General features: G+C 34.2%; 4 protein-coding genes and 1 long non-coding RNA gene across 18 annotated transcripts in view; 2 read left to right on the top strand and 3 right to left on the bottom strand.

The window, feature by feature from the left end:
- The first annotated feature begins 319 nt into the window (after positions 1-319).
- LOC124299758 (ragulator complex protein LAMTOR5 homolog) lies at positions 320-2,530 on the top strand. The gene is made up of 4 exons (XM_046753109.1): positions 320-698; positions 1,065-1,126; positions 1,238-1,352; positions 1,562-2,530. The coding sequence occupies exons 1-4, from the start codon at positions 664-666 to the stop codon at positions 1,623-1,625; spliced, it is 276 nt and encodes a 91-aa protein (XP_046609065.1). The 5' UTR covers positions 320-663; the 3' UTR covers positions 1,626-2,530.
- LOC124299753 (protein RFT1 homolog) lies at positions 2,102-5,465 on the bottom strand. Its single transcript, XM_046753094.1, has 8 exons — positions 5,329-5,465; positions 4,772-4,974; positions 4,409-4,595; positions 3,926-4,210; positions 3,715-3,846; positions 3,391-3,522; positions 2,805-3,305; positions 2,102-2,685 (listed from the first exon to the last, which is right to left on the bottom strand). Exons 1-8 carry the CDS (start codon positions 5,386-5,388, stop codon positions 2,527-2,529), a joined length of 1,659 nt encoding a protein of 552 aa, XP_046609050.1. The 5' UTR covers positions 5,389-5,465; the 3' UTR covers positions 2,102-2,526.
- Positions 5,466-7,376: 1,911 nt separating this feature from the next.
- LOC124310092 (zinc finger protein 853-like) lies at positions 7,377-14,273 on the bottom strand. 6 transcript variants are annotated; one of them, XM_046773693.1, is made up of 8 exons: positions 13,582-13,608; positions 13,166-13,249; positions 10,854-11,771; positions 10,575-10,766; positions 10,193-10,423; positions 9,699-9,958; positions 8,993-9,395; positions 7,377-7,835 (listed from the first exon to the last, which is right to left on the bottom strand). In XM_046773693.1, exons 1-8 carry the CDS (start codon positions 13,591-13,593, stop codon positions 7,548-7,550), a joined length of 2,388 nt encoding a protein of 795 aa, XP_046629649.1. In that variant the 5' UTR covers positions 13,594-13,608; the 3' UTR covers positions 7,377-7,547. The 6 variants fall into 6 exon arrangements, with proteins under 6 accessions (XP_046629649.1, XP_046629650.1, XP_046629653.1 ...); XM_046773694.1 differs by having other exon boundaries at positions 9,002-9,395; XM_046773697.1 differs by having other exon boundaries at positions 9,699-9,781.
- A 67-nt stretch (positions 14,274-14,340) lies between these two features.
- LOC124310098 (uncharacterized) lies at positions 14,341-15,570 on the top strand. The gene is made up of 2 exons (XR_006909623.1): positions 14,341-14,640; positions 14,763-15,570. It is a non-coding gene; the product is annotated as an uncharacterized LOC124310098 (long non-coding RNA).
- A 3,075-nt stretch (positions 15,571-18,645) lies between these two features.
- Positions 18,646-27,099, bottom strand: part of LOC124310091 (protein split ends-like) — a 44,591-nt gene continuing 36,137 nt past the window's right edge. For all 9 annotated transcript variants that reach the window (XM_046773687.1, XM_046773685.1, XM_046773690.1 and 6 more), the window contains 3 exons: positions 26,779-26,843; positions 26,525-26,691; positions 18,646-22,448 (listed from right to left, as the gene is read on the bottom strand). In XM_046773687.1, the coding sequence (XP_046629643.1) occupies positions 21,781-22,448; positions 26,525-26,691; positions 26,779-26,843 (900 nt within the window). In that variant the 3' untranslated portion in view covers positions 18,646-21,780. The remainder of the gene's footprint in view (positions 22,449-26,524; positions 26,692-26,778; positions 26,844-27,099) is intronic.

Below are 27,099 nucleotides of genomic sequence, written 5' to 3'. Positions count from 1 at the left end.
GTTTTCGACGTTTTTCAGCAGGTGCATTTTCCCTTGCCTTTTCTTCCACATTTTACCGACTCAATCCCAAGCTTCCATATAGACACTACTTTGGCCGCTACGAATGTCGGTATGAGCCCGTTAGATAGAGTCGATAGAGCAGAACCCTCCTACGCTCCCATGCCCACTGGGCCCACTAGCCCGCCAAAAGCTGATCACAAAAATTTACCCAGGGGTATTTAATTTACCCGTCTTTATATTTTTCAGTCAACGATTAGGGACTCCTCCACAATTTCAAATACCATAACATCTGATTTGACTTTAACGTTACAATTGGTATTTCCGGTCAGGCTGTCAGACAAGAGGGGACATTTGACAAATTAATAAATATATAATTTCAGTGTTTTCAGTGAACGACCAATATACAATATATCAATTTAAGTATGCATCAAGATTAAAAATAAAAAAATAAACAATCAAAGAGTTCGTACAACAGCGGGTCGTCGTGAAGAAAGAAGAACTATGAGTGCGTTCACGTGAAAGAAAAATAACCACACTGGTTAATAAGCAGTTGTTTTATGCCAGTCACTGTAAATCTATTCGTAGTTTTGTTTCGATTATAGCAGTTTATTGCTTATAATTTCACACACTACTTACGAACCGCGATTTTGTTGGAGCCTCAGAATGGAACGTAACTTAGAGAAAACTATGGATAACGTGTAAGTTATCGAAATAAGACAAAATTCATAGATTTCACGTTACGACGCGCCTATTTCGAACAATTTAAAATACGCTAATTTTCTCATGAATTTTTTTTCCACGCAATTGATTGACTGCTTTGGAAATTCATAACAATGCCCACGTAATTTTATTGTTGCTTAGAAAGTATGAACCAATTTTCTTGAAGGTTTCATACTCAGACTTGATAAATAATGTTAAATAGTAGCCGCATTCATAACCTTCACTAACATCAATTCTGACACAACTCATTTTTCTCCTTTGATGAAGAACTGAAAAGGGTAAAATGTACCAGAATTGATGTAGGTACAAATTCTGAATGTTATTTAATAATGACATATTTAAAGGACGAATGTCGAAGGAGTCATAGGATGCATTTTGGCCGATCGTCAAGGCCTCTGCTTAGGAGGTAACCTATAACTAATTAATAATCAATGTTTACTATTTTTGATTCTATGTTTGCATGAATTTCCAAATGTCTTACTTGTCAACGCTCAAAAGATATGTATTTAATTTTCAGCTAAGGGGAGTGCATCTGGGCAAAGCGCTGGGTTGATAGCAGCCATTGCTGATGAGGTAGCAAAATTAGAGCCTGAATCAAACGCACCCATTATTGCTTTAGAAAGTGACAATCGGTATGTATGTGCACATTTCAACTTGCTTGTACTAAGGAAATATGTAATTAAATCTGAAGTAATATGTGTTCTCATTTGTTTACTTCGGTTCAATGTCCATCATTTTATTGGAGCTCATTCTTTATTCACAATGATTATTTTATGCAAATTTGAGAATAACTCCAAGTCAGAATTGCTGTTCAACTTGAATTCTTCAATAACGATTTCAGGCAATGCATAATCCAGCGTCAGGGGCCTATAGTTGGTGCTATCTACAAAGCTATATCACCCTGAAATCTGAAATCGACGTTGAGACTTAACAATGGTTTTTGTACATGAATTAAAATTGATTCTTTATGTTTAACAATATCTACTTGAAATACGGCTCAATGATGAGTGTCCGTTCTACGTTTGCTGTAATACTATATTTTGTTCAGATTAAAGATTATATTCTTTGTTTATTATAGACAAAATCTTATCTTCTAAAATTCCATCAATCATCACTTGCACAGTTCCATGACTATATACACTCGTAAAATCATGTCCAAAATGAGAGTAATGAAATACATAATCCAATTTAGTTGGGTGCATTTCAAGTCAAGATTTGATCATTCCTAACATTTCTTCTTCTCAATTGTACAAGGTGATACTAGTTTAGTTATTCTTTTGAATTTAAGTCTGACCTTGGAATTTTTTTTATTTCTAACATTAGACTTGATTCTCTGAAAATGGAACTATTTTCTTCAAGCTTAACTCGAGTTTTGTTTTTCACCAGAAAACCTGATTAAGCCAGGTGCGTATCAAATTTGCTTTGTCACTTGTTTCTTTGCTTTAGGCTCTCACACTAAAACTCTGCAAGTATACGCGTTTTCACACTGCCACGAGAGAATAACCTTCTATTAAAATTGTTTTGTTGTCTGAATTACAATTATTAATAAATAATAAGAAATTCTTAAGAGTATAATTGCACACTTTTAAGCGTCCGATTTTTGTGAAATTAAGTTGGAGATAAAAGTGAGAAAAAAAATTCAAATGGCTTCGAATGTAAAATACTATGTCCGGAAATAACGTCACATTAATGAACCAAGTCATGAGGACAGTTGTCATTTTTACTATTAACATATTGTCTTGTGTAACTATATTATAAATAATCTTTATACAGTCATATTACAAACAATAAATAAGGACTCATTGGTCAATCATCTTTTTTGTGTTTGTTTCGCCTATCGCGCCATTTGTTTACACCGAGTTGAACCAGGTCTTGATGTTCATAAACCCAGGAAGCCATCACCAGTCCAAACATTACGATACCGATGAACAGATGGATTAATTTTTCGCTCGGAAAAAAGTATGCCTAAAAAGAATGGAAAATATAAATTTAGTTTTGCCGTGTTTATTTCTCCACCATTTCGCAGCAGTAGAAACTTTTGATGATTTCAAGATTTTATCAAGTATTAATACTGTTATTCTTACCTGTGACACTTTTGTAATAACAGCTGCTAGTATTAAAGATGCAACGAATATTGGTTTAGGTACGAGTCCTAATAATGGTCTATATTTGGTATTTTCGTGTCTTCTTTTTATAAATTTGGTTGAATGCAAAATTCTCAAAGCCATGTTAACGCAGTTTCCAAAAATGAAACCAACGGGCCCAAACCAAGATGCAAAAAAATATGACACTACTAGGAATGCTACAGACTCATATATCATAATATAATTATTCCGGTCAATGGTTTTACTGTCTGCTGTCGCATTTGTATAACATTCTGTAACTCCATTTATTCCTAACAGTAATACTGCAAGACAATGCGATCTCAGTAATAAAACTGGTAAATAGGCTGTCAACTTTGACCCTCCATATAACCAGAGTAAAAGTGAGGAATAAGATTGGCCAAAAACTAGAACAATCAATCCAATTGATGTTACAACTGAGCATAGCTGTGTTAAGACATTAACACTCTCTTGCACCTTCACCTGCAATTCAAAGATAAGGATTATCAGAAATTCTGACTTGGTACTGAGCAAACAAAGAAGTGAGTAACTAATTAGTTTTACTTGCCACGTTTTGATCAGGTATCGATTTATCCCTTTTGACCATCTGTGTGAAATAGAAGTAACCGCTATCCTCTATTGGACGGAATATAAATCTTGCTGCTAAGGAACCCAGATTGTTAACAATTTCATACGTGCCCTTTGGTAAAAGAAAATTATTTTATTCATCAAGTACAATTTATTGATGAATTGTTAAACTACGAATAGTGATTCATTTTATATTTTCAATTAAATGAATCAATGTTGCGTAATTAATGGACAAACCCTTCGAGGCAATGAATTTCTGGTCCAATAAACATCTGTCAACAATAGATTTTTTTTCTTCAAATACCTGTTCAGCAAATGTCAAAACGGGCATTATGGTCATGATCAATCTTTCCCCTTCAGTTAAAATTTGTTTCAATACTCCTTGTCGAAAAAAACTCCACGTAAGGATGGATAGTTTTTTGTCCAACAACGACCCCTAAAAAGTTATAAATTACATAAGACCAGTTACTTAAATAATTGAGTTTTCCTCGTAATTATATTGATGACAATCTTACCGAATTAACCAATTGACCTGGTAAAAAGTCTTTTATTGATGTAAACGGGAATTCCATGCTCACAGACTCATCAACATCATCTCTTAAAGATGGTCTTTCTTGAACCTTGAATTCTTCTATCTTGGTAATGTAAAAATGGAAATAAGCATAGTGGCTGGTAGTGTAAAAAATGGCTGCAACAAGCTGTGCCACTCCAAAGGCGAATAATGCATTCTCTGGTTGGTAAAGTATCAGTATGACAAAGGTAAACGTCCGAATGATTATCATAATTGTATCTAAGACTACCTGTAATCACATAAATTAAATGAGTATATTCTGACCAAAAAATCTCTTCAACAATTTATGTAAATGATTCTTGTTTACAGGCAAAGCCCACCCTAATAAATGAATAATAATGAAAAGTTCAGGTGCAGGGCTTTCAAATTGTGCAAGTACATAAAAAATATATAAGAAAAGCTTCGAGTCCTTAGTCGAAAAACTTACTTTAAGCCTCACAAAGAGAAAAGCACTGGCAACTAATTGAACAATCAACGAGGATAGTTCAATAATGCAGGAAACAGCGACTGCGCAAACTGCGAATGTATAGTAAGGCGGTAATACTTCTGACGGCAATAATATGAACAACCATGTGTATCCAAAGATCAGGGACATGAGCGCACATATTGGAACCCTGAAAATAAATTGTTGAGAATTATTCTCACATTGAATAGCCATTAGTTCTTATGTATAAAGAAAGCTGTTATTCACACTATTGGAGTAAGAGGTGAAATTAAAGCAACTATTGTGTTTTCAATATGATTGCGTTTTTAAAATCTGAAATTATTAATTGACGATTAAGGAACTAACGTCACCCATAGCAAATTAACCACTTGTGCCCAGTTGTGTTCAGCCGTGTTCGTCAGACACGCTTTCATAAACGGTTCACGAGAGAGGAAAAGGATCATAGATTCCAATAAGAGCAGCCTCACATTCATTACTCCAAGCACTGCTTGGCCTACATGCCGTACTACAAACGCATTTAGAACAAATGTTACGCAGCGGAATAGTATCTGAAAAAATGTAATTTAAATTAAAGATCTCACCATTTTTGTCCACTGTTAATGTTTACAAAAAAGCATCTGAATATAAAAAATATAAGTCTGTGAACTCCAATGCAATCTATAGTAAGTGCACCTCGACGGGAGGGCTTATTCACTCAGACTTATAGTGTGACCTCGTCGCCTGTAATAATTTCACGGGATTTTCAATTGATTTTCCGTGATTTCATATCGATTTTACATGAATTCATGACGTTTCATGTTGATTTCACGTCAAGTAACCACGTTGCATGACTGAAGTGACAGCAGATACGCATTCAGAAATGACAGTGTAAGTAAATCTGATTAACGAAATGACATACGTACCTGGAATATTATATTGAACGATGCATTTTCTAAACTGCTTTTCAAAATGTTTGGTGCCATTTTACAAGGTCGTATTATATTTTTACTGCCAGTTGTTGATCATACCATGTAACCCTCAATTTTGTTTATAGGTTATGCAACAAAACGAGAATATAACATCGTTCCCGAAATAAATATGAAATCAGCACTTTCCGTCACTGACAGCTAATGTTTTCAGTTGGCACAGTCAAGCAGAATATATTGATCTTTCATTCAACAGATCTTCCATATTGACAGGTTGTATTCTTCTTCAATCACTCCGTTCCTCATATTTTTCGCTCAATCCTTCCACTTGACACTCTAATTTCTCACCGCACGCAGCCGTGTCGCGATATACAGTTGGCATGCGACGTGTAATACGTAATACGTGTAATACATGCGTATAATCCTCAGTCACGCATGCGGTTTTTAAGTCTGGCACGCGGTATTCGCACAATCAAGATCATAGCACCAGTAAACACTGTAACCAGTGCTACTTTAGGCATCATTCACCACAGATATACATATTTAGACCGTGTAAAATACTTTGCTCAAGTAGTTGGTTAAAAAAAATGTAGTTGCCAACTCTTGGTGGAAAAGTTCGTCGCAAAATATCATCAGAAACTTTTTTTTCATTCTGCTGTTATACAAGACTTTTTGAATGACAACAGAGAATTCACGAAACATTAAATATTCGCGAACACCGAGAAAAATAAGTTATTGTAAGTATATGTAATTTTCAGCCGAACTGAGTTTGCATTTGGTTATGACACGTTTTAAAACTAAAAAATTAGCTACCAAAATTGAATTCGCACAGGAATATGATGTGAAAGAAAATTCAATTGGTCAGCCTCTAGCAAATGCCGCGCTACTGTTGCGCGTGGATTCAAAATTACGGAACGTGTGGTGAAGGATCCTCCAGCAACGCCTCCAGTATCTTCAATCGCCGAAACCGATTTCTAGTATTTAAACATACTATCGGAATTTATTTGATCCAGGCAGGGTTTGTCCAGTATATTACTTCTTTTATAGTAACCAATTTCAAGGAGGCTATTACATTCAGTCTGTTATTATGACTATTTAAAAGCCACTTTCGAAATTTCAACGTGTAATGGCGTTTTAAAATTTCTATGGTACCTTGAGCTGTACAGGTTTTACAAAAGGTGTAACACTGGGTGGCAAAACGTGCCCTTTGATATTATTGTCTGACACTACCGCACATGGAGACAGTTTTTAGGTTCTTGTTTAATACTTTTTGGTTTGCCGACTTGCCTGTCACAATTCACAAGTCATGGTAGTTTAAAACAACCATCAGCATTACTACAGACAAGAATTGTTATACGATCCTTATTTGGACTGAGGCTGCAGGTTTTTTATCAGTTCTGTCCACATGAGTTGTTAGCAAAATTTATTGCGTTTCCAGTACAGTGTACTGTGTGTACTCCAGTTCTTTGTCGGGATTCGTGGAAATAAGCGATGAACACAATTCCAGGCTTTCAGAGTTACAACCACTGACCACGAACCCCCATTCCCACTCATGGTTATAATGAGACTGACTTATTTCTTAAGTCTCTGAAGAACACACGCGGGGTGCATGCAGCGCCTACTAGTGGCGATGTATATAAACACTCGCATCGCAATATGTGTTTGGTTCCGCGCCTGATTTTTGAATTTTAACACATTCTAACATGAGAATCCGTGAGTCTTGTTATGTAACATGTTGTAATTTAAACTGGTTTCATCCACACTTAACATTTTACATTCCAATGATCTTTCCCTTGAAATGTATTTCAACAAGTCCAAGGCGAATACTGTACTTATTAAAATGTGTAAATCTACCATATGTTGCTTTAAATTCTTTTATATTATCCAATTTTGTGCTTAGTTCCAATGCTTTCCCTGAAGAATAATCTGCGTGAACATGCAATGCATGACACATAATCTGAAATAATCGTATAGTTCAGTAATGCATATGAGTCAGTATTTGGAACTGGCATGCATGATTACTGTATCGTGATCAAGTACATGTGTTCAAGTTTGTACTTATTTATTCATTTAATGATTCAGTACATTAAAATAAATTGGTACTGTATTCAGGTTTTGTATACACTGAGGAATAATTACATCAATTAATAGATAACCGTCTGGAGAAATATAAAGTTTGTAAATAATAAAAATTACAAGTTAATATATAATTATAATCAAGCATCTTCGTCGTTGTCGCTCATCTGCATATTCATAGAGACCGTATTATGGTGAAATGCTGTACGTTTGCTAGAATATCCAGAAGTAGGCTGGCATTCGTACATTTTTCGATTTTCCATGTACCGACGGTAATTGTTTTCCCGCTTTCGTCGTTGTTCTTCCGCTTGCTGCCGCATCTTCTCCGGATTTACGTGAGTCGTCACCATATGCCTGGTTAAAGAGCTCATAAATTTGTAAGTGATGCCGCACACGTCGCAAGACAAAGCTTCGTCATTATTTCCTTGCTGTAGAACAAAAAAAAAATTTGATATGTACATTGTCTTATATGGAATTCCTTATCTCTTATCTTATAACTAATATATTAATATTCTTCGAAAATGATCTACGTCTCTGTCTATTCTGTCATAATTGTGTTTAAAATGAATGAATTTACTATTTTATTTTCGCAGCAAAACGATGATTAAGGCGATTGTGGAAACTTTATTTTCCTAGTTTGCTTACAATGTTAAGCATCAGTTTCACTAAAGCGGGGTTAACATTCAACTCAATTTAATCTACAATCCAACCAATTGAAAGCACACTTCAACGGGGTTAAACTGGATTCATCAATCAACGAAATACTGAGACATTTTCGAACTTCTCACTTGTCTGTTTTCAGAGAAGCAGGGGAAGTTATTGTAATCACTTCGAAAATGAAAAGCACAGTTTTTACTAGATTTCTGCCTTTTCACGTCTAGAAAATTATCACCAACTATTTGAGGTGGATGTCTAGGTATGCACGTGCGTGCGTACATGTATCTCTGTAATCGATTTTTTATCAGACATGTATTAAGACCAAATCAACAGTTTTTAATGATTTTGATATCAATCGATGTGGTCCTTCCTATTTTAGATTTTGAGTAAAATTGGACGAGCTATTTTTGAGTCATTTGCAAACATGAAATTTTTTTGTTTACGCAGTAACTTGAAAAGTGACAGATCAATTGAGACCCACTTTGGACCACTGATTTGATTTCATTTAACTAACAACTGAATAAATTTTCAGCAAAATCAGCACAGCCATCCTTGAGTGGCGTGCAAATTCAAACATCTTTTCGTCCGAGATTTTTATTTTCACAAACAACGGGAATAGTGGGAAGTTATAGGGTTTTTCCTGCTCAGTTGATATAGGAAGCATTGTAAATTCTAGAACTGCGAGGAGTACAGATGTTATGATTAATGAATAAGAACGATATATCGGGAGTCTTTGGTGAAACTGCTGACTCCCAGCCATGCGCACAGCGCCAGCACCAACACATGCATAAGTTTTCGCTCACAGCATTTGTTCGCTACAGTCAGCTCACGAAAGACTTGTGTATGTGCTCGCGCTGGTGATATGCGCATGGCTTGGAGTCAGCACTTTCGCGAGAGACTCCCTGTAAAAAGCAAGTGTTGGGTATACCATATGTACCTGCTGGTGCACCATCATGTGCCGTTGCAGATTGTTAAGTCTGTTGAATTCTCGTCCGCAAACCTCACAATCGAATTTCCGTTCAGGATCATGATTCTTCTTGTGAAGTGCCAAATCACTGGCATGCATGAAAGCTTTGTGGCATATATCGCACGTGTGAGTACGTTGCTCTCCAGCAAGATGAGATTGTTCATGTTTTGCTAGGCTTGCTTTATCCAGAAAACGACGACCACAGAAGATGCAAGGCAGTGGACGTGATTGAGGATTGTGCAGAGTAAGATGGCGTCGTAATGTGGATGACGTAGGGAAGGTCTTGTGGCATTCAAAGCACTGAAATGGTCTGTCGCCTGTATGAGACTTCCGATGACGAGCCAATGAATTTTGATCTGGAAACCTGCAAGTTTATCATGATAAGAAAATTTATAAAATCTTCAAAGCGTATTGTATTTCCTATACTTTTATTTAAACATAGTTGTCACTTAGTTGAAAAATTATATCAAATGCCTCATAAGGTTCTTGAAAAAATATAAAATTTTTTTGTATGTTATAAAGAAGTTTTTTAACATCGAAATTTCAGAAACAGTGGTCACAGAATACATTAATTTTTCTTAAACTAACAATTGACGTTATGAATGTGACCGGTTATTCTCACTTAAGAACGTGTTCTATCTTTGAAGAAGTATTTTAAAATTATTACCTTTTTGGACACGAGTCACACGGATAATTTCTGCTGGTTATGTCTTCCTCTCGGGCATGTTTCAGTCTGTTGTGCCTAAGTAACTGAAATGAGGATTTAAACGATTTATTGCATGTGTCACACTTGAGATTGTCTGTTGTTGGAATGATAACTTGAGTCCGTTTTTGCCCATTCTCGTCTTCAGAGATGATTAAAGATATTGTCACAGTATTATCCTCATTGTCTATCTCTTGTATTGTTGACGCTGGCACCACAGCAGTCTAGAAAGTAACAGGAAGTACCAAGTACACTGATTAACATATCAGTAAAAAATGACGGTGCAATTCTGATTCAACTTATTCCAGCGTTACGGTAAAAAAAAATCCCTGTGAAGCTAGCATCAAAGTAGATTGTTGTAATCAAGTCTTTAAGCCAGATGGCTGAACTATCAGAGCGATCAAGTTTAATGTTCGATCTACTGTTTTACAACTTCAAAGATGTCAAACGGCTAATACTTTGGTTGTGGTACTGGGGGCGTAGTCGACACCGGGTATAAGTACGGCACCACCTTCGGGCTGTCTTGGATTGGATACCTGTTGATCCAGATCTCGACTGTCTTGGTCATCGCTACTATTCTCGGCAATGGCGTAATTTCCATCCGGCGTTAAGTATACGGGTTGCAGTTTTCCATTTTCATCCTTGAAGTAAAGCTGCCCATCTTCGTCCTCGTGTAGAAAAATTTGCTCCTGCAAGTCATTAGTATAATGTTTATCAAGTAATCATTTAAAGCTGGTAAAAAATACGATTATTAATTGTTTCATCTACTGCAATTCTCTTCCATACATCTCAATTCCCACAAAACTTTCTCAAATCCAATAATCTTTTGCATTTCAGTACCTGCGGTTCTTGATTGTCAGTTTCCTCATCTTCCCTGTTACTGTCTCTAGTCATCTCTTCGTCTCCCTCAATAATGTTGTTGTATTGGTAATTATCGTGATCACCACCGGATTGTTCAACGTACAAAGTTTCCATGTCTTCGTTTTCATAATATATTGTGCCTTCAGTTGGGGTTTCCTCGTGTTGCTCGATCTATAATAACAAGTTGTATCTATAATGACTGAATTTTATGGAAGCTGGTATTTGCCGCAGTAAGTAGAATAAATATAACTGTATTACCTTTACAAAACGTGAACTAATGAGTCTTCCATCTTGAGTCTGTTTAGTCGAATTATTTTGCTTCTTGGATCCAAGAACAGTATAAACTAAATTGTTTTCAGCATTCTTAACAATCTCATGCTGAGAATCTGTGTTCTCTTCATTTTGAGAACCTGATTGATCATCTTCATATCCTACAATAGAGTCATGCTCTTCGTCATCCCAATATTCATTTGTATTTTCATCTGTGTTCGACTCCTGTTGCTGTATTTTTCCATGAACTCGAGATTTACCTGGTTGAGATGGTGAATCATGGTTTGGAGTCGATAGGTGTTTTCTGCCATTCTGTGTAGGGTGTCTGTCCTCCCTTTCCGTTTGATTGTTAGAAGTATTATTGAGACTACGAATTTGAGATTGACTGGACTCTACTTTTGATTGTTGTTCCTGATCCAGATCTTCATCCTCCCAATCCTCATCAATGTCGTAATTCACGAGTTGTTTACTTTTATCTTTGTCACCTTCATTCTTAAAATGCTTCTTCAATTGCTTTTTTACATACTCAGCTCTCATTTGAGTTAATCCTGTATCAGTAGTAGCATAGTTTTTTGAAGACGACTTTGCAGAATTTTCTATCTCCTCATCCTCATTTTGTCTTTGGTCATTTGCTTCTACATCTGGCATGGTCAAATCCATATGCTCGTCAATTTCGTTATCTTCATTTTCCTCAGTACCCACAGGTTGCTCAATTTCCTCCGTTTCTTCTACCTCTTCAATTTCTTCAATTATCTCAACAATTTCTTCTACCTCCTCTGCCTCTTCACCATCTCCATCGCCAGCAATGTTGGCTTCAAAAATAATCTCATCACCAGATGCAGCTTGCTTCAGTATTTCCATGAGATCATTGCTATCTGCCTCGATTGTTTTAACCTCCATCTTGCACTGTGATTTTGAATAAAATTTCAACTGTTAGTCACACAGCAGATGTATGATACAAGTGGATATTTCCATTATAAATTACGTGTATTTAACCATAGAATTCCAAGTTGACCAAACATAAAAAATTGTCAGTAAATGAACAGAAAGTAAATAGTTACATGTTTCAATCGAATTCTGTGATTACATATCTCATTATTTAATTTACGATGTGGTACCACAAAAATGATTTTTTTCCCATGTATTCTTTTGAATGAGTTGTAATTTCTTTTTCTAGCGTAGACCTTACATAACGTTTAATAAAAGTTGAATATCTAAACATTTGCGTTAACATCATTATTTAACTACTTGAGAAAAAATCAAGTTCCCGATGATTCGACTTGGAATCTTGTGTAATAAATAACTTATTGTCAACTATCAGAACTTCTGTAAACCTTGTAACAATTCGCAAAATCAAGGAAAAATAAAAGTGGAGTAAAAGAATGTTGTAGGAAAATGAAGTCTCCAATTGTGTGTCCATTGTTTTCTAATTACCACACTAATACAGGGGACTTCCAAAAAAGAGGAAAGTTATCTGGAGATTATTTTTAAAAAAATTAATGATATGCATGAGTGATCAAGCTTTCTGATAACCATTTTATGTGACCATTGCATAGATATGAGCAAACTATCATTATTTAACAAAGCTCAAAATCACAAAATTTCAAGTAGATACAATCTGTGTTTGGTTAAGGTGCAGCCAGCAGAATACAACCAATACAAATATCGGCTACGTCCTGTTAGTTACCAGGCTATCATTTTGGCCACTAATGCTTCAAGTTCCAAATTTACTTCTGATGTTACGCCAATCTTTGTAACTTATCTCTACAATTAAATCAAATCGACGTACTGTAATCAATATACATACTTTCAGATATGAATGTCTGTAACTCTATTGGAATCAGACGACGGAAAACTTTAGTTGAAATACTTGAAAATAGAATAGCAAATGACAAGAACTTCTGAACGAAAATTTGATTCCAATTTTATTCTCTTTTTTTCAACAATCGAGTCTGAAACACTTGAAATTAAACGAGTGGGTGACTTGTATGGTTAGGACCTTAATGATTTTGATAATAAATGATCAGTTGTTAATTCCTATATGAATGTCGTAATTTGCAATGACTAGTAAACTATGATATATTTCAGATAACCTGACACTTCATTAATATCACTGATTTTTATTGATAGTTGAAAACGTTATGATCCTGAAGCTAGCACTAAGAATTAACAGTCGAACATCGCGATGTTGATTAAAATGAGCCAGTAAAGGCCAATCATCAAAACTTACTGCAATCAAACACATAAAATACAAAAATTAACAATTTCATAGAATGAACATAAAATTATGGGTTACTAACATATTTAAAGAAAGTTAAATCTGCGTGGCTTCTAACTTTAGCTACAGGCTTCAGCTTTTTTTGAACGCGAGCATTAAGATTTTGCTGTTAAAATGGTTATAATTGTAATATCAGTGACTTTGCAGTTAATACAAATTTCTAATCAATGGAGATACCAGTACTGCAATTTATATCGTTCTTACAGCACAATGACTTGATATACCTAACTACACATTTTTCTAAACGATCATCGATGATTAATATGCTAAATATTAATATGAATGTATGTTGAAAAAACAAGATGACGTTAAATTGGAAGTCCTACAGCCAATTGAATTGTAAGAGGTTTGTCATAGAGCATGCAGCCTTATTAATCTTTGCATTGCCTATCGATAAGCATTGAATTGTGGCAAATGGTAAGTGAACGAAATTGATACAGTTTGCCTCATATCGGTGGAACGTTGAGATAAACGGTGAGTGGAGTACTAGCTGCTTTACGCGATTAAAATGCATAATTTAACTCTGAAATTATTTTTATATGTATGAACAATTGACATCATATGTTGCATATGGGAAGTGTGCAGGGAGGGGCGAATAGCGTTGGAAATAAATAAATGAATGCAATAAATAAGAACGTTATAACATTGTGTACAAAATATTTGAGCAGTGTAAAAACAGTAGCGAGCACATAAATAAAATAACAAGTTTCGTTTTGAATCGAAAGTTTATATCGTAAAGCCAAGTTTTCGCCTGTCGGTACGAAACTGGCTTGTATTTATCAACGGATAACAAAATGGCTAGAGCACGTAGCATCCGCGGCACCCCATTTCGATGAAATTTCAACTCATTGTTCCGACTAATGGACCGAAGGGAAGAAAAGAGGGAAAAAAAATGATAGCGGCTAAAGTATTTTACCCATTTTCAGCATGAGGCCGACTTAAGCATTTCAGAAAGACCCTTAATAATTGAAAAATCAGTACTTACTCGGTCGATACGCGCCTTATGCCTTTCTCCACAGAGTAATAGTCGCCATTTTGTTTAACGAGACAGCTGCGTCTACTGCCAATAGCGTACGAAAGTGGCGCGTCTAGCGGTCAATCCAGGGGCCTTTCCCAAGCCTTTAGACTGTGCATGAGAGTTCCCTAAAAATAATGTTTTCCTGTACACGCACACTCCTACTGTACGGATGGGGGTGGAAGGGGCGCGACCAATCAGTGAATTGATTGAAGAAATCACATTCCACCTCCATCTAACACATCACCGTTCGGTACAACTTAACCTTACCTCTTAGTGTCAAAGAAATATACGGTACTTTACGAAAAATGTTGTTATACTTGATTTTGGCACTGTTTGCAAATATTAATTTTGTGTCCGCCTCAAATGGATTTGATTTTGGCGACACGTTAGCTCTTATTTTGGGGCTATTCATCAGCATAATGGGATTTTTCGCCTGTATGGGTGCTTATGCACGTAAAAAAAGTCTCGACACTCTTTAGGTAAATTGACTGTATGATTTTTGTTTGAATTAATTTATCATTCTCTGGAAGTGTGTATAATATTTGCGAATTCTATATTTTATCATTTTATATTTCATTTTAATTACATATTTTGTTCACAGATCTACTCAAGATGAAAATGCGTAATTATTTGTCTGGAGATGCGCTAATTAAATTAACCTGAATCGGCTAATGCGATGTCGGTAAAATGATATATAAATTTCTTGAACGCGGCTATTGTGTTATAATCTGGGATAACTTATTCTGAAACTTTTTAAACTGATCGCGTGTACGTTTCATGACCGTTTCTTGCAAGAAAAATTATGAAAAGTATGAACTGATTAAGTTCTGAGAATTTTAGTTAGAACGTTTTGTAAAAATTTATACATTGTAACATTCTTACATTTCTAACTGATTTTGATTGCATCAGCCCAATTTAACTACTCCAATAGGAATAAGATAACTTGATATATAGATGAATAACACAAAAGAAGTGTGTAAATATATATTGCTTAAGGAAATAAAAATTAAACTTTGTATATTGTGAAAAGAAATAAATATAAATCTAAATGTATACATACACGTTGAGAAAACACCTTTCAATATTTTCTCTACTGTGATCTCAAAATTTATTTATTCAATTATTATTCACGCTGCAGTTATGACTGTTTCGATTTCACATTTTTTTAGCAGAGATACTTTTTATTATAGCATACTTGTAAAAGCACACCTGTTACAACAGTACAATGTTATAATGTAACTCGAGCCCTTGTTTAAATCCATTTTACAATAATTCGTAGTCTAAGGACTTGTAATCTGTGGTAGTAGACAGGGCATAAAGATAAAATACAAGAAGCACTTCATAGTAAACAAGAACCATGATTTGAGAAACTGACTTGACTGTATGTTCAAAAACAAGTTACCTAAACCTGCAACTAGGAAAAATGAGTTAATGCCTTGCAATCAATATAAATTTAAAGTGTAATTTAATCCGTTCCATTTGTTGCTTTTTTTCTCTTACCCAATGAAGTTTTGTCAGATTACGACATTGTTCATTTTCTGTCAACAATAAATCCAATGATTTGGCTATGAAATAGCTGGTAGGGTGAAGCAAGTAAAACACAGATTGACTATGTATAGTTAAAAGCTCAAATTGCCTATCATATCTTTCTCCTTTCCTAAAACAATGCAACGATAATAAATACAATAATCAATACAGGATAAGTTATAATGAAGTATGCTGTATAGTTTAATAATTGCGGTTATGCTTAGGTGATTATCATGTAAATTCACTATCATCTAAAGTTAGCTGTTTTCTTAATCTTCTGAAAAATCAGTCTGTGAAGAGTAGTAGATCGTTTTTCTGAACCTGTATTCTGCGCGCTCACACCTTATGTTGTGTATATGAATATGTATAAATGTATGTCTAAACTTATGCTTAAAGACTACAGAGAAGGAACTGTGGCTTTCAAAATGTAAAGGGTAATAATCTATCTATCTATCCTGAAAGTTATACAGTTAGTTAAATAATATAATAATATATACTTAGTTAAAACAATCTAATAAATGTATTTCATATTCCTTTCATATAAGTGGCCTTCTTGCGTTACCAATCCAATACAACAGCTTATGACAAACAGTAAACGAAATGAAAGCAATATATTTATAAACAAACCCTCCTACCAGCTCTGATGAAACACTAAATACTCCTCACAATCATCAAAGTCTTTACTATCAACATATGTATTATATCAATACTTTCTTTGTGTTAACTTTATTCATTCATTTCGTTATTACTTGGGGATTTACACATTTGCCACAGCTTCCATCGACCCATTATTTTAATTTTCATTCTATACACGATTTTCAAATTTTAAATTATTACTGTTTTTGTTTTTTTCGAAACCTTTCAATTTGGTCTTTTTGACTATTTATCAGTGAAAGTGATTATACCTACACACCTGACAATTAGAGATCCACAAACTTCGGTGCAGTTACAATGTGCTTATAAGTACGTCATTATTACAGATCTACTCATAGTATTGCAAAAGATAATTCGATTAGATTCATTGAAACATTTGTACAGGGAATATTTGGAAAACAGAGGCCGCTAGAGCTATTCAAGGCGACTCTAGGTCTTGTGATACCGCTGTATATAACCTCTTTGACCAGAAATTTCCAATATGTATATTCTTTTGAGGAATTATCTATTTTCAATGCTCCATTACTCATTTGTGGCTCAATTGTTGATTGATTCTGATTGATTTATTAATTATAGTACCAAACTATTCTTTTTATACTATACATTAATAATAATTTAGACAACGCATAATACATATAATGATCGTTCTTTTGTTTTTTTACAAGATTCATAAATACATAAGTAACAGTGATTTTTAGTTATCGTAACTGCTACATATAATGAATTCATATCCAGAGATAAATTTTACGGTAAATTTAGTATAATCGGCCTTATATTAGGAGTGGAGAGTTTCACTATCTCTTACAAGTTAGTAATTTATTCTGAATAAATGTTACAATCTTCTCTTGGAGTCAAATCAAAATATACATTGACAATGTATTTTTATCATTATTTTGATGAAGTTAATCAGGAGAAGTAGTCTTCATAAATTAGTGATTATCAATCTTGAAAAACGAGAGGTAAAATTGGAACACTGAATTAAATTAGTTTAATTCCCTTCGATCTATTTGGTACGGAAATATTTGAAAAATTTTGCACGGTCAAGCTTTGAATAGCCACTGAATTCGCGCCTAGGTAAGTGTATCTCGTTCATGTGCAGCTGCTTGCAAACCTCCACTACTAGCCATATGATGTAGATCAGCATATACCTAAATTTGAGAGCCTAAAAGTTTTTTTATTGATAAATCTACTTTTTGAAATTATCAATACCTTTATACTAACAAAACGTATAAATATATGTTTCATATATGTACGCACGTTTCATATGTGCATGCATTTTCTTTACGCGCCAATTCTAACATTCTAAATTTTTTGTATACGATAGAATTCAAATAATATTATGTATTTTATCAATTGCATCTTGTCTTTGATAGTAACATATACCTAATATGTAATCATACACTTAAAAATATTTACAGATATAATAAAAAATGAACTTTCAACGAATCCAATGAAAACTTAAACTGTTTACAGAATCGGAGATAACGAGTGTTGTTTCAATCGAAAACCGAGTGAGTTGTACATCTTAAAATTGAAATTCATTGGCAGATTTTTCAATTACAGCGCTACTATTACCATTATTATTATTATTGTACTGTTATTACAACACTGCTATTTTCATTTGTTTATCTATTGATTTTTTCATTAATTTCTTTTATCTTAGCTGTAACAAAGCTTTCGATTTAAAAAATAATTACCAACTGACGGCGAATGTCTTTCAATAGGTATGTTTAATCGCAAATCACATGCCTTAAGCTGTTAGTGTCCTCTGTCACACCCAATACCTTACAACTGCTATACATACCGGCATATGAAATATTTAGCTATCAAAACATCAAAATATTTATTCTCATACACCGATATCTGTTATTTTCTATTTTTATTTTCTTTTTTTTTTTTCAAATAACATTTCGTTCCTTAAATCACTGATTTTTTTTTACCTAATCAGTCTTTGTGAATTAACTTGCTCAACTCTTCATCAAACCTCTAACTAGAAACTTCCCATCCGGCACAAGAGACATTAATTTACATATATTTAGTTAATTGTTTAAAATGAGTTTTTTTTTTTTGCCTAATCATTATATAATTTTATTTTATTAATTTTTTTGTTATGAAATCCACTGATTGGATAAAGCTTAGCTTAATTATTCTATAGTTACTGTACAACTCAGTTTATTGATTTTTCTTATTATTAATTGATAGTTTCATTTTTCCGTTATGCAATCAAGATTAGTATTGTTAGAATCAAGATAAGCTTTGTGTTGAATATTTTTGGCAAGCAATAGAGTGCATTGTTCTATAAATAATCGAAATTCAAAATTCGTGTATTTCCAAATACATATGTGTACTACAGATGTGCAATGTTTCCAATTGAAGTTAATTGATCATAAATTTTGATCGTTCTCGACGTACATTGTAGAATATTTGATAAGCATTCGCTGCATTTCATTAATAAATTCAGAAATTTTTCCATTGATTATAAATCAAATGTACCCACTATACCGCACAGTAAAATCATACATCGATGTTCAAGTAATAGAAACTTTAAATAAATACGGATTAAAGTAGGTAATAGATTTTTAGACCAATATTAATATCAACTACTTCTCTCACAGTTATTAAATTTTATACTCCAATCATCACTTTCTCAGTCATTTCAATTTCGAAACGGCGTATTCGTAAAATTTTTAAGCTGGCAAAGCTTTTTGTAAACCGTAAGAGTTTGAAAAAGATGTGCATCCTCTTTGAAGCTTATTGCACTAAAATTTTTACGTGAAGTAGATATATTCACTGGTGTCCTGCGCCCACCTGTTGCAATTTTAATTTAGTATTCATTGTCAATTGTGGAATCCATTCAATTTTTTCTTTAATTTTCTTTGTAGTTTTTAGCAGATTTCGAAACTCCAATTGATTATGAAGATCAAATTACTTTCAATAACATGAAAAAAACTATAGTTGAATTTTAATATCAATTAATAGTATGTCTGACGAAAGGTAATTTCAATCATATAATTAATGTCTTAGTATATTCATTTTTTACGTATATAAAGAAAAAAAAGGAAAATATAAGAAAAGTCGACGGGTAAATCCGAACGCGAATCATAATTTAATACGAAGACCGCACTGTACTATTGTTGTAATATGATATTCTACTCCTTAGAGCAATACTGCACCTTTTATTCAAGAACTTCCTCTTTTTGTTAATGTGGAAGATTATTTGTAGCGAGATTACACTCATAAGTATGTGGAAAGAACGTGAATCCAATAATTTAATACTGCAGTTGTTATACCATAAATATTCATTCATTTTTGGAGTGAACGTTTTGATTTAGAGGTTGCAGAGTTTCACTACAGCATTTCATTACGCTTCATTTTTAACAAATTTATGATTCAAAATAGCAATGAGCAACACTCAGCTATAAGCAAAGCTGGATTCGGAGCAGCTTTTGCACTTTAGATTCATCATTTTCATTTGAATAATTTAAATTTTTAACACACAGTATTCGCAACTTATTTGAAACTTTGCAACCTAATTTAAATATCTATCTATACCAATGCCCAGCCTCCGTCAAGCTTTCATGGCGTTTCATTTAATTTCCTATACAATTACACAATATATTCAGGTTTCGTTATCCATTAAATTCTTGGTAGTTGTAGATTATTAAAAAGCCTATGCAAGGTAGTGTAAAACTTAAAAAAAAATTATCTTAAAATATACAAGGAATAAACTAATCGAAATAACAATATTTTACTTTATACCAATATGTCGATATTACTAGTGGGACACACGCAAAACCACTGCAAAGATAACCTGTAGGGATTTATGTTGAAACAATTCTGCATAATTACACAGTGTGCTGAATAATATTTCAAACTTACTCAAAAGATATGATAATTAGGCAAATTTTCATTCAGTAGTACCATTCGAAGTGATACGTCATAATAATTTGTTCTCTACTTTGGGTCGTTTACGAGAATTATTGAAAGCCAAAATATGTGCAAAGTATGAGAACAAATTAGCATTTTCTGTTCAATATGCAGCATCTAGTATAATCAATTTTCTACAGCCCATACTGTCGTGCATCTTTATACTCCACTTGAAATAAGATATTGCTAGAAAACGAATAGCTATCTGGATGTGAGAAAGATGCTCACTTCATGGTAAGTGTACACCTAATACTTGCTTATAGTTTATCAAAATTGTGGCCTATAGTGGTGGTATATGATCTTTGTATTATCATTTAGATATTACATTGGTCAAGTTTACTCGCATTCAATAAGTTTATAGAATTTTTTATAATTTGATTAACTACATTCCTACTAATTGGAGTTTAAACATTATTTTTATTAGTGAAATGAGTAAGGTGTTCATTAGGGAGTTGAAAATATTTCTGACTTACTTGTGCAAAAAAAAAATAATAATTAATTTTTATTTCTGAAAGAAATATTAGGATTGAGTGCAATTATTGGGATTGAAGTTAAAATATGATGTTCTAATGTTACAGAACTCTGCACACTGCGATATAATAATGCAACTGAAACGTTTCAAGTAAGATATATTATAGTACCAAAAAGAAGTAACTCTTTAAAACTAACACACTGAGAGTAAAAATAACAGAGGTTGAGTGATAGATAAGATATGGCATAGCCAGCGGGGTAATAACTTATTATTCATTGTAGTATTCAAATTGGCTAAAATGATTACATGAAAGCGTAACAGTGACTAAATCAATCATGTTTTTCGTTCACATAAATCCATTCTTTATACTTCATATCTACCACGTGGAAGCTGCTCTTTAATTGTAAGTCTTTAACATCCATACCAGAGACCATACTGACTTAATATAATCTCAACATGATCAAACATGCACAACGCATTGATTTACCCTGTGCTTTGGTTGCTAGGTCCAAATCAAAAAGACGGTCAAAAATAATCACTGCCCCAGTAACTCCTGTGAACCATTCAACACTTTTAGGGATATAAGTAGCTGATGTGAAATCAAACGTTTAGCTGTCGACCAAAAATTACTACTACCATAAATGCTGATTCTTATACTGTTTTCATACACTCTAATGAGGCAATGTCTCTGGTACAACCATTGAGTGATGCAGTAGAAATCTTAGGTAGAAATTCTCTGAATACCCCATATATTATGATTCGTATGGTCATATTTTACAAGTCACAATCACGCGCGTGTAAATCAACAATCGTACGCCACAACGAACCAACAAATCTATGTACATATATGCTTGCTTGCCTACTTGCATGCACACATATATCGTTATTGTATGATACAATATTACACATGAACATTGTATCATAATGATAGTTTTCTAATGGCAATAATAATAAATGACAATATATTAATAACGTGATAGTAATATTGAATAGCAAATTAGTTATATTGACTGAAAGCTAAGAAATTTGATATTTTGGATTACTGGTCGGGTTGCAGAGTCGTATTGTATTCGGAACAATGCTGGGGTTCACCTGGTGGTGTGCCGTTATGTGAATTACCCAAATGTGGAGTGGCGGGCGTGGCAGGCTGAGACTGAGGACTACTGGTAGGGGCGTAGATCAATCGGTAACCTGCTGGTAGGAAGAATCCGCCATGAGGGGTATACCCAAATGTTTGAAAATTTGCCAATGTTGGTCCCTGATGATAATGGAGGTAACCACTGTTAGCAGTAGAACCAGATATGGGAGTTGGAGCTACCAAACTACCAGACATAGGTCCACTGAAATTGGCTCCATCCGGTATAATTGGTGCAAACTGATAACGTGCAGGATTCAAAGTAGTTGGACCGTTTGTTGAGCCAATTGTTTCTAATGTTTCGTTGGCATTTGTCGCACTGGTATAATTACTTGAATGTTGTGTCGTATTTTGCACATTCTCAGTAGGCATAACCGGTATAGGGATAACATAAGCATGTGGAATATTGGTAGCTTGTTGTTGAGAAGATTGCGGGGTTTGGTTCAGCTTTTGCATAGCTAGCCTCAAAGTTTCTTCGGTATCTAATGATTGGCCAGGCATTTTTTGTAGTGGTGTCTGAGGCGCAGTACTGAACATTAAATAATCTTCCATCCCAGTCGATCTTGTTTGCCCTGAAAGAAATTGAATTGTATGGTTTGATTCGAAATAAAAACTGAAATTATCGCAACATATGCGTATATAACATATCTTGTGTAAAAGCTTGGTAATTCTCTAATTGACCTGATGATAAATAAACTTTTATACCCACGGTTGATGGGCAAAAGGTCATGAATAATTTATCATATTTTGAAAATATTGTGAAGCGAAATCACCTCTTAAATGTGGACGTAGAGCACATATTTTTCAAGTAAGTGGTCAAACGTAAAATTATACTTTATGTATTTTAGAATAAAAAATAATGATTTGTGGGACACTGAGAATATTGCAACAATTAATTCAGTGTGTATACTGATATTACTGAGAGGACACTCTTATACAGAATTTAATTCTCCACACAATGTGATTGAGTGGTAACGATTTAAAAAGAACTACACCTTCCTCTTCAAAATTGGATTCAAGAGATAGCTATCAGCAGAAATTTTTTTTCATATAAAGAAATAGTTTTTGAGATGGGAAAGAATAGATGATGTTGCTTCCAAAAGAAACACCCTATGTTATATACATAAAATATCATTTTAAAAGTTTCTACATTATCTTTACTAAGGTTTGTAATAAAATACACACGCGAAAACAAGTATTGTCATGCAACAAAATGAATATGGCGTAGTTCGTATATTCCTTATTAGTATTTCATAAACGTAAGATAAAGAAATGGTTAAGTGCTATCATACCCTTTATACTGCGTGTGACCGTCTGTTCAATCTCAAGGCCAGTAAAAAACGCACAGAAATTAAACGTATTGTAGTAAATATGTGTGTATGTACTAATTTTGAAAACTTGCGTAAATTTATAGTGTCAAATTTAAAAGAAATGAAGTTATAAAAAGCAATACAAATATTCATAGACAAAAATAATTGACCAGAAGCTTTTATGCTACAATTTCAAAGGTAAAATGTATCTGTTTTCAAAGTAGAACCGAAATTTTTTTAAATCGACAAGCAAAACAAAAGCATAGGGTCTCGCTACAAAGTTCCATATTTAGTAATTCTTGATGAAATGCTATATTCACTAGACTGGTCGAAAAAAATCGACAATTCTTTTTAAAGTCATGTGTTTAATAGTTGTAGGAAAAGAAAATAAGACGCTTGTTATAATTTGAGCCTTTGATATTAATATTTAGTGGTTTATGAACGCAATTTTCCATTTCCCATTTCATGAAAACGAGAAAATAATTTTTGTTATTTCTGAATTTTGTAGATCAGCAACGAGGCAATGTATATAAATTTCTGATACACATTTTTGCATTTCTACCGCTATAAAACATGTCATTCAATTAATTTCCGACTTGAGCAAAAACAAGCAATAATATATTCCACTTTGTATAATTTATTTAAGAGAGTTTGTAAGACGCATAGTCTTTAATACACTGTCAAATTTCATTATATTAAAACGTATTACGTACAATTGAGGTTTCGCCTAAAATGGTTAGAGAAAACTTGAGTAAAAGCTATAAAGAGAAGTAGTTCAATTGCCTATCGTAAAGAAAAATGTAAATTTATTAAGTGTATGTATAACTCCAGCAGTAGAGACAGCACATGGGCTACGTGTTCCGGTTCAAAATATTAGTATATTTCAAGAGGAAATTGAAAAATGACTTAGAGCCGGTAAGTGAGTGATCATCTAGTATTAGCATAAAGTTCAATCTGTTAGTGTCGTCGGGCGATATCTGAAGTAATTTTGTTCTTGGGTTTAAGAAATGGGAACATTCCAAAAGAAAATGCTCAACAGACGCTGTTGCAAAACTGTAGCAAAAACGACATGAGTGGCTTGGAAACAGCTTGGTTATTAACTAGTTCACTGAGATGTTGCAGGTGAAGTGGTTTACAAGTTTCATCTGTATTTGGGGCAGCAGCAGGTGTCGCAGTCCGAATAGTAAGCGAACCGGGAAGAGCGTCAAATCTGGATCTGTGAAGAATGGTCTGGGGCAAGAGCTCGATTGGGCATACCTGATCAGGTCTTTATTTTGCAAGTAGGCCCGGAATTTTTCCGTGATTGTAATTTTGATGTCTTTCCAGTGGGATAGCAATAGGTTGTCAAGAATGTCGTCCTCATTTATGAGTTGCAGGATTTCTCTAAGCTGTTAAGTCCAGTTAAGCTTGTTTGAGTTAAGGCCAGTGTTGCTTAAAGTAATAAGTCGAAAAAGATATACTTTGGGTAGTCTCGTGTTTAGCATTTCTAGGATCATGTTGACCCAATTATAAGCTGACTTAAATATTTCGAGAGAGATGTGCAACAGATCAAGCTCCAGTCGTAGTGCACAGTTAGGTGTGCATCTGGGCAGATGAAGTAACTGCTTGTAGAAGTACAAGTGTGCCGTTTCAAGTTTTTCCATGCAATCTTCTTTCAGTCCCCATAGGTAGGCAAGGTAAAGGAGAGTTGAATGGGCTATGCTGCCGCACATTTTGGTCTTACTCTGTCAGGAGTTTGCTTTTAACCGCGATAGTAGTGGCAGTACAGTTCCTGAAACCTGTCTGCATCTTCTGGAGGCATCAGATATCGCCAAAGCCCCCTGAAGCATGCAGCTGAAGGGTACACTGTTCATTCGTACGATTTGAGAACTTCTAGTTTGGCGCCTTGGTATGGGAAATCCTTGTCGGATTTTCTGCTACGACCCGAAATTCGGCACACAATTACCTTGGTTTTGTTGGCATAATGTTGTTGGTGTACAGAAGCATGATAGTTTCATCAGCTCCCCCAAGGCTCAGACCTTCCATATTGTCGGATATATAGAACTGTACCAGGTCACACATATAGGTTAAAAAGTAAAGGGCTTAGGATTTCATCCTGCAGCACTCCAACGGTAATTGGAATAGGTTTTGACAGTATTCTGTTGACTCTGACATGCATTGCAACGTTCTCGTAAAAGTTTTTCATTAATCGTATGAATTTGGCACAGCAACTGGGATACCTGAACTTTGACCAAAGCTTAGCATGAGGCACAGAGTCAAAGTCACGTTAAAAATCTATGAAGAGTGCGCACGCGACAATCTTCGAAAACCGAAGCTGCATCTGCAATAGCGCTTGAAAAGCACGAAAACGTTATCAACGCAGCTTTTGCCTTTGCAGAATCCGGCTTGCTTTTCAGGGATGATTTTAGCTTCATTTGCCCATTTTCTTAATCTGAGGTGGAGTATTTGCGTGAAGATTTTCACGATACTATTAATTAGAGCGATTCCGCTATAGTTTGCTGGATCAGAGATGTCTCTTTTTTTGTACATCATGATCATAACAATGCTTGTCCAGTCCGCCGGTATTACTTCAGATTCCCAGATCTTATTGAATAGCAAAAGAAGATATTGGGTCCAGTTTTCTGGTAATTCTTTCAGAGTCATTGCTAATGTAGTCTAGATCGGGTGATTTGTTAAGCTTACATTTGTTAATGCTTGTGCGTAGCTCTTCTAGAGTAAAACCGAGGTCTAGAGCACATGGGTGAGTATTTGTGTTGGAGAAATCGGAGAATATATTCCACTTTAAAAGCACCTTTTTTTTTAGCAAAAAATAAATTTGTTTAAGTTGAAAATTAGTTGACTGACAGGATTTTATAGCGATTGAAATGCTTTACAAAAAAAAACCATAATATTTTGCGATAAGTTAGTGTTTTTACCGTTCATTTCGAAAAAAGTGAATTTTTACATGATTTCAACTTTAACCTTGAATAACTTTTGACAGAGTTTAGCTATCAACAAATTAGAAGAGACCTTTTTCGTAGAGTATTCAATTCCCTACAAAAATATGTAGCAGATACTTATGTCGAATGCCTCGTTACTGCGCTACAAAATTCAGAAATAACTAAAATTATTTTATAGTGTTAATTAAATGGAAAATGGAAAATTGCTTTCAGGAACCACTAAATATTAATATTGAGGACTCAAATTATAACAGGCGTCTTATTTTCTCTTTCTACAATTATTAAACAACTGACTTTGAAAAAAAAAAAATAGTCGATTTATTTGGACCAGTCTAATATTCACCTAAATCTGAATGTCAAGTTTTCAATTTCAAAAGTTTATGTCAACCTCATACCAACCTGCAACTGTTGAGGCAACTGTGTGGTAGAGCAGGGGATGATGTTGGTGTTGATGCAAGGCGCTGGCCTGTTGCTGTTGCTGAATTAATAATTGTAGCTGTTGTTGTTGGAATCTTTCTAATTCTTCTCTGTGTCTGCGCTGCAAGGTTTCTAACTCTGTTGTTTGCCTGTACATAGAATAAGCGTTAATATACAAATATACTTACGATAGTAGGAACATTTAGTATTGTATTGAATGCACGTTAAAGGCATACCTTTTAATAAGAAGCTGATACTCCTCGCTAGGTGTCAACACTTGATTCTTCTCATCTTTTTCAGACTGAAACATTAACAATACATAATTTCACATAAAGATCAAATGCTGTGTTGCAATTATGAATCGAAATCACATTATAAGTTGCAATTTGAATATCGAGCAAGTTTGAGTAAGTTATACAGTATCAGATATGGAAAAAATATTATATGTTTGAGTAAGATTGAAACTCATAGCAGAGACAGTGTAAGATAATTCGGAAAATTTCATCTGAATTGTAACTATTAACCGGCAAACGAAATCTTCACGACTCCGTCATTCT

Source organism: Neodiprion virginianus, chromosome 1, assembly GCF_021901495.1.
Source record: "Neodiprion virginianus isolate iyNeoVirg1 chromosome 1, iyNeoVirg1.1, whole genome shotgun sequence".
NCBI classification, from domain to species: domain Eukaryota; kingdom Metazoa; phylum Arthropoda; class Insecta; order Hymenoptera; family Diprionidae; genus Neodiprion; species Neodiprion virginianus.
This window is presented reverse-complemented; position numbering and strand designations above follow the sequence as displayed.

Bases quoted from the DNA above. Each gene is read 5' to 3' on its own strand.
- LOC124299758 (XM_046753109.1), top strand. From the start codon at position 664: ATGGAACGTAACTTAGAGAAAACTATGGATAACGT. The intron at 699-1,064 runs GTAAGTTATCGA...ACATATTTAAAG, and splicing joins GAGAAAACTATGGATAACGT to GACGAATGTCGAAGGAGTCA. The intron at 1,127-1,237 runs GTAACCTATAAC...TTTAATTTTCAG, and splicing joins TCAAGGCCTCTGCTTAGGAG to CTAAGGGGAGTGCATCTGGG.
- LOC124299753 (XM_046753094.1), bottom strand. From the start codon at position 5,388: ATGGCACCAAACATTTTGAAAAGCAGTTTAGAAAATGCATCGTTCAAT. The intron at 3,847-3,925 runs GTAAGATTGTCA...ATAACTTTTTAG, and splicing joins CAGGTCAATTGGTTAATTCG to GGGTCGTTGTTGGACAAAAA. The intron at 3,523-3,714 runs GTATTTGAAGAA...CTTTTACCAAAG, and splicing joins TTTTGACATTTGCTGAACAG to GGCACGTATGAAATTGTTAA.
- LOC124310092 (XM_046773693.1), bottom strand. The intron at 11,772-13,165 runs GTTAGTAACCCA...TCAAAATCACAG, and splicing joins ATTTAACTTTCTTTAAATAT to TGCAAGATGGAGGTTAAAAC. The intron at 10,424-10,574 runs GTACTGAAATGC...AATGACTTGCAG, and splicing joins CTGACAATCAAGAACCGCAG to GAGCAAATTTTTCTACACGA.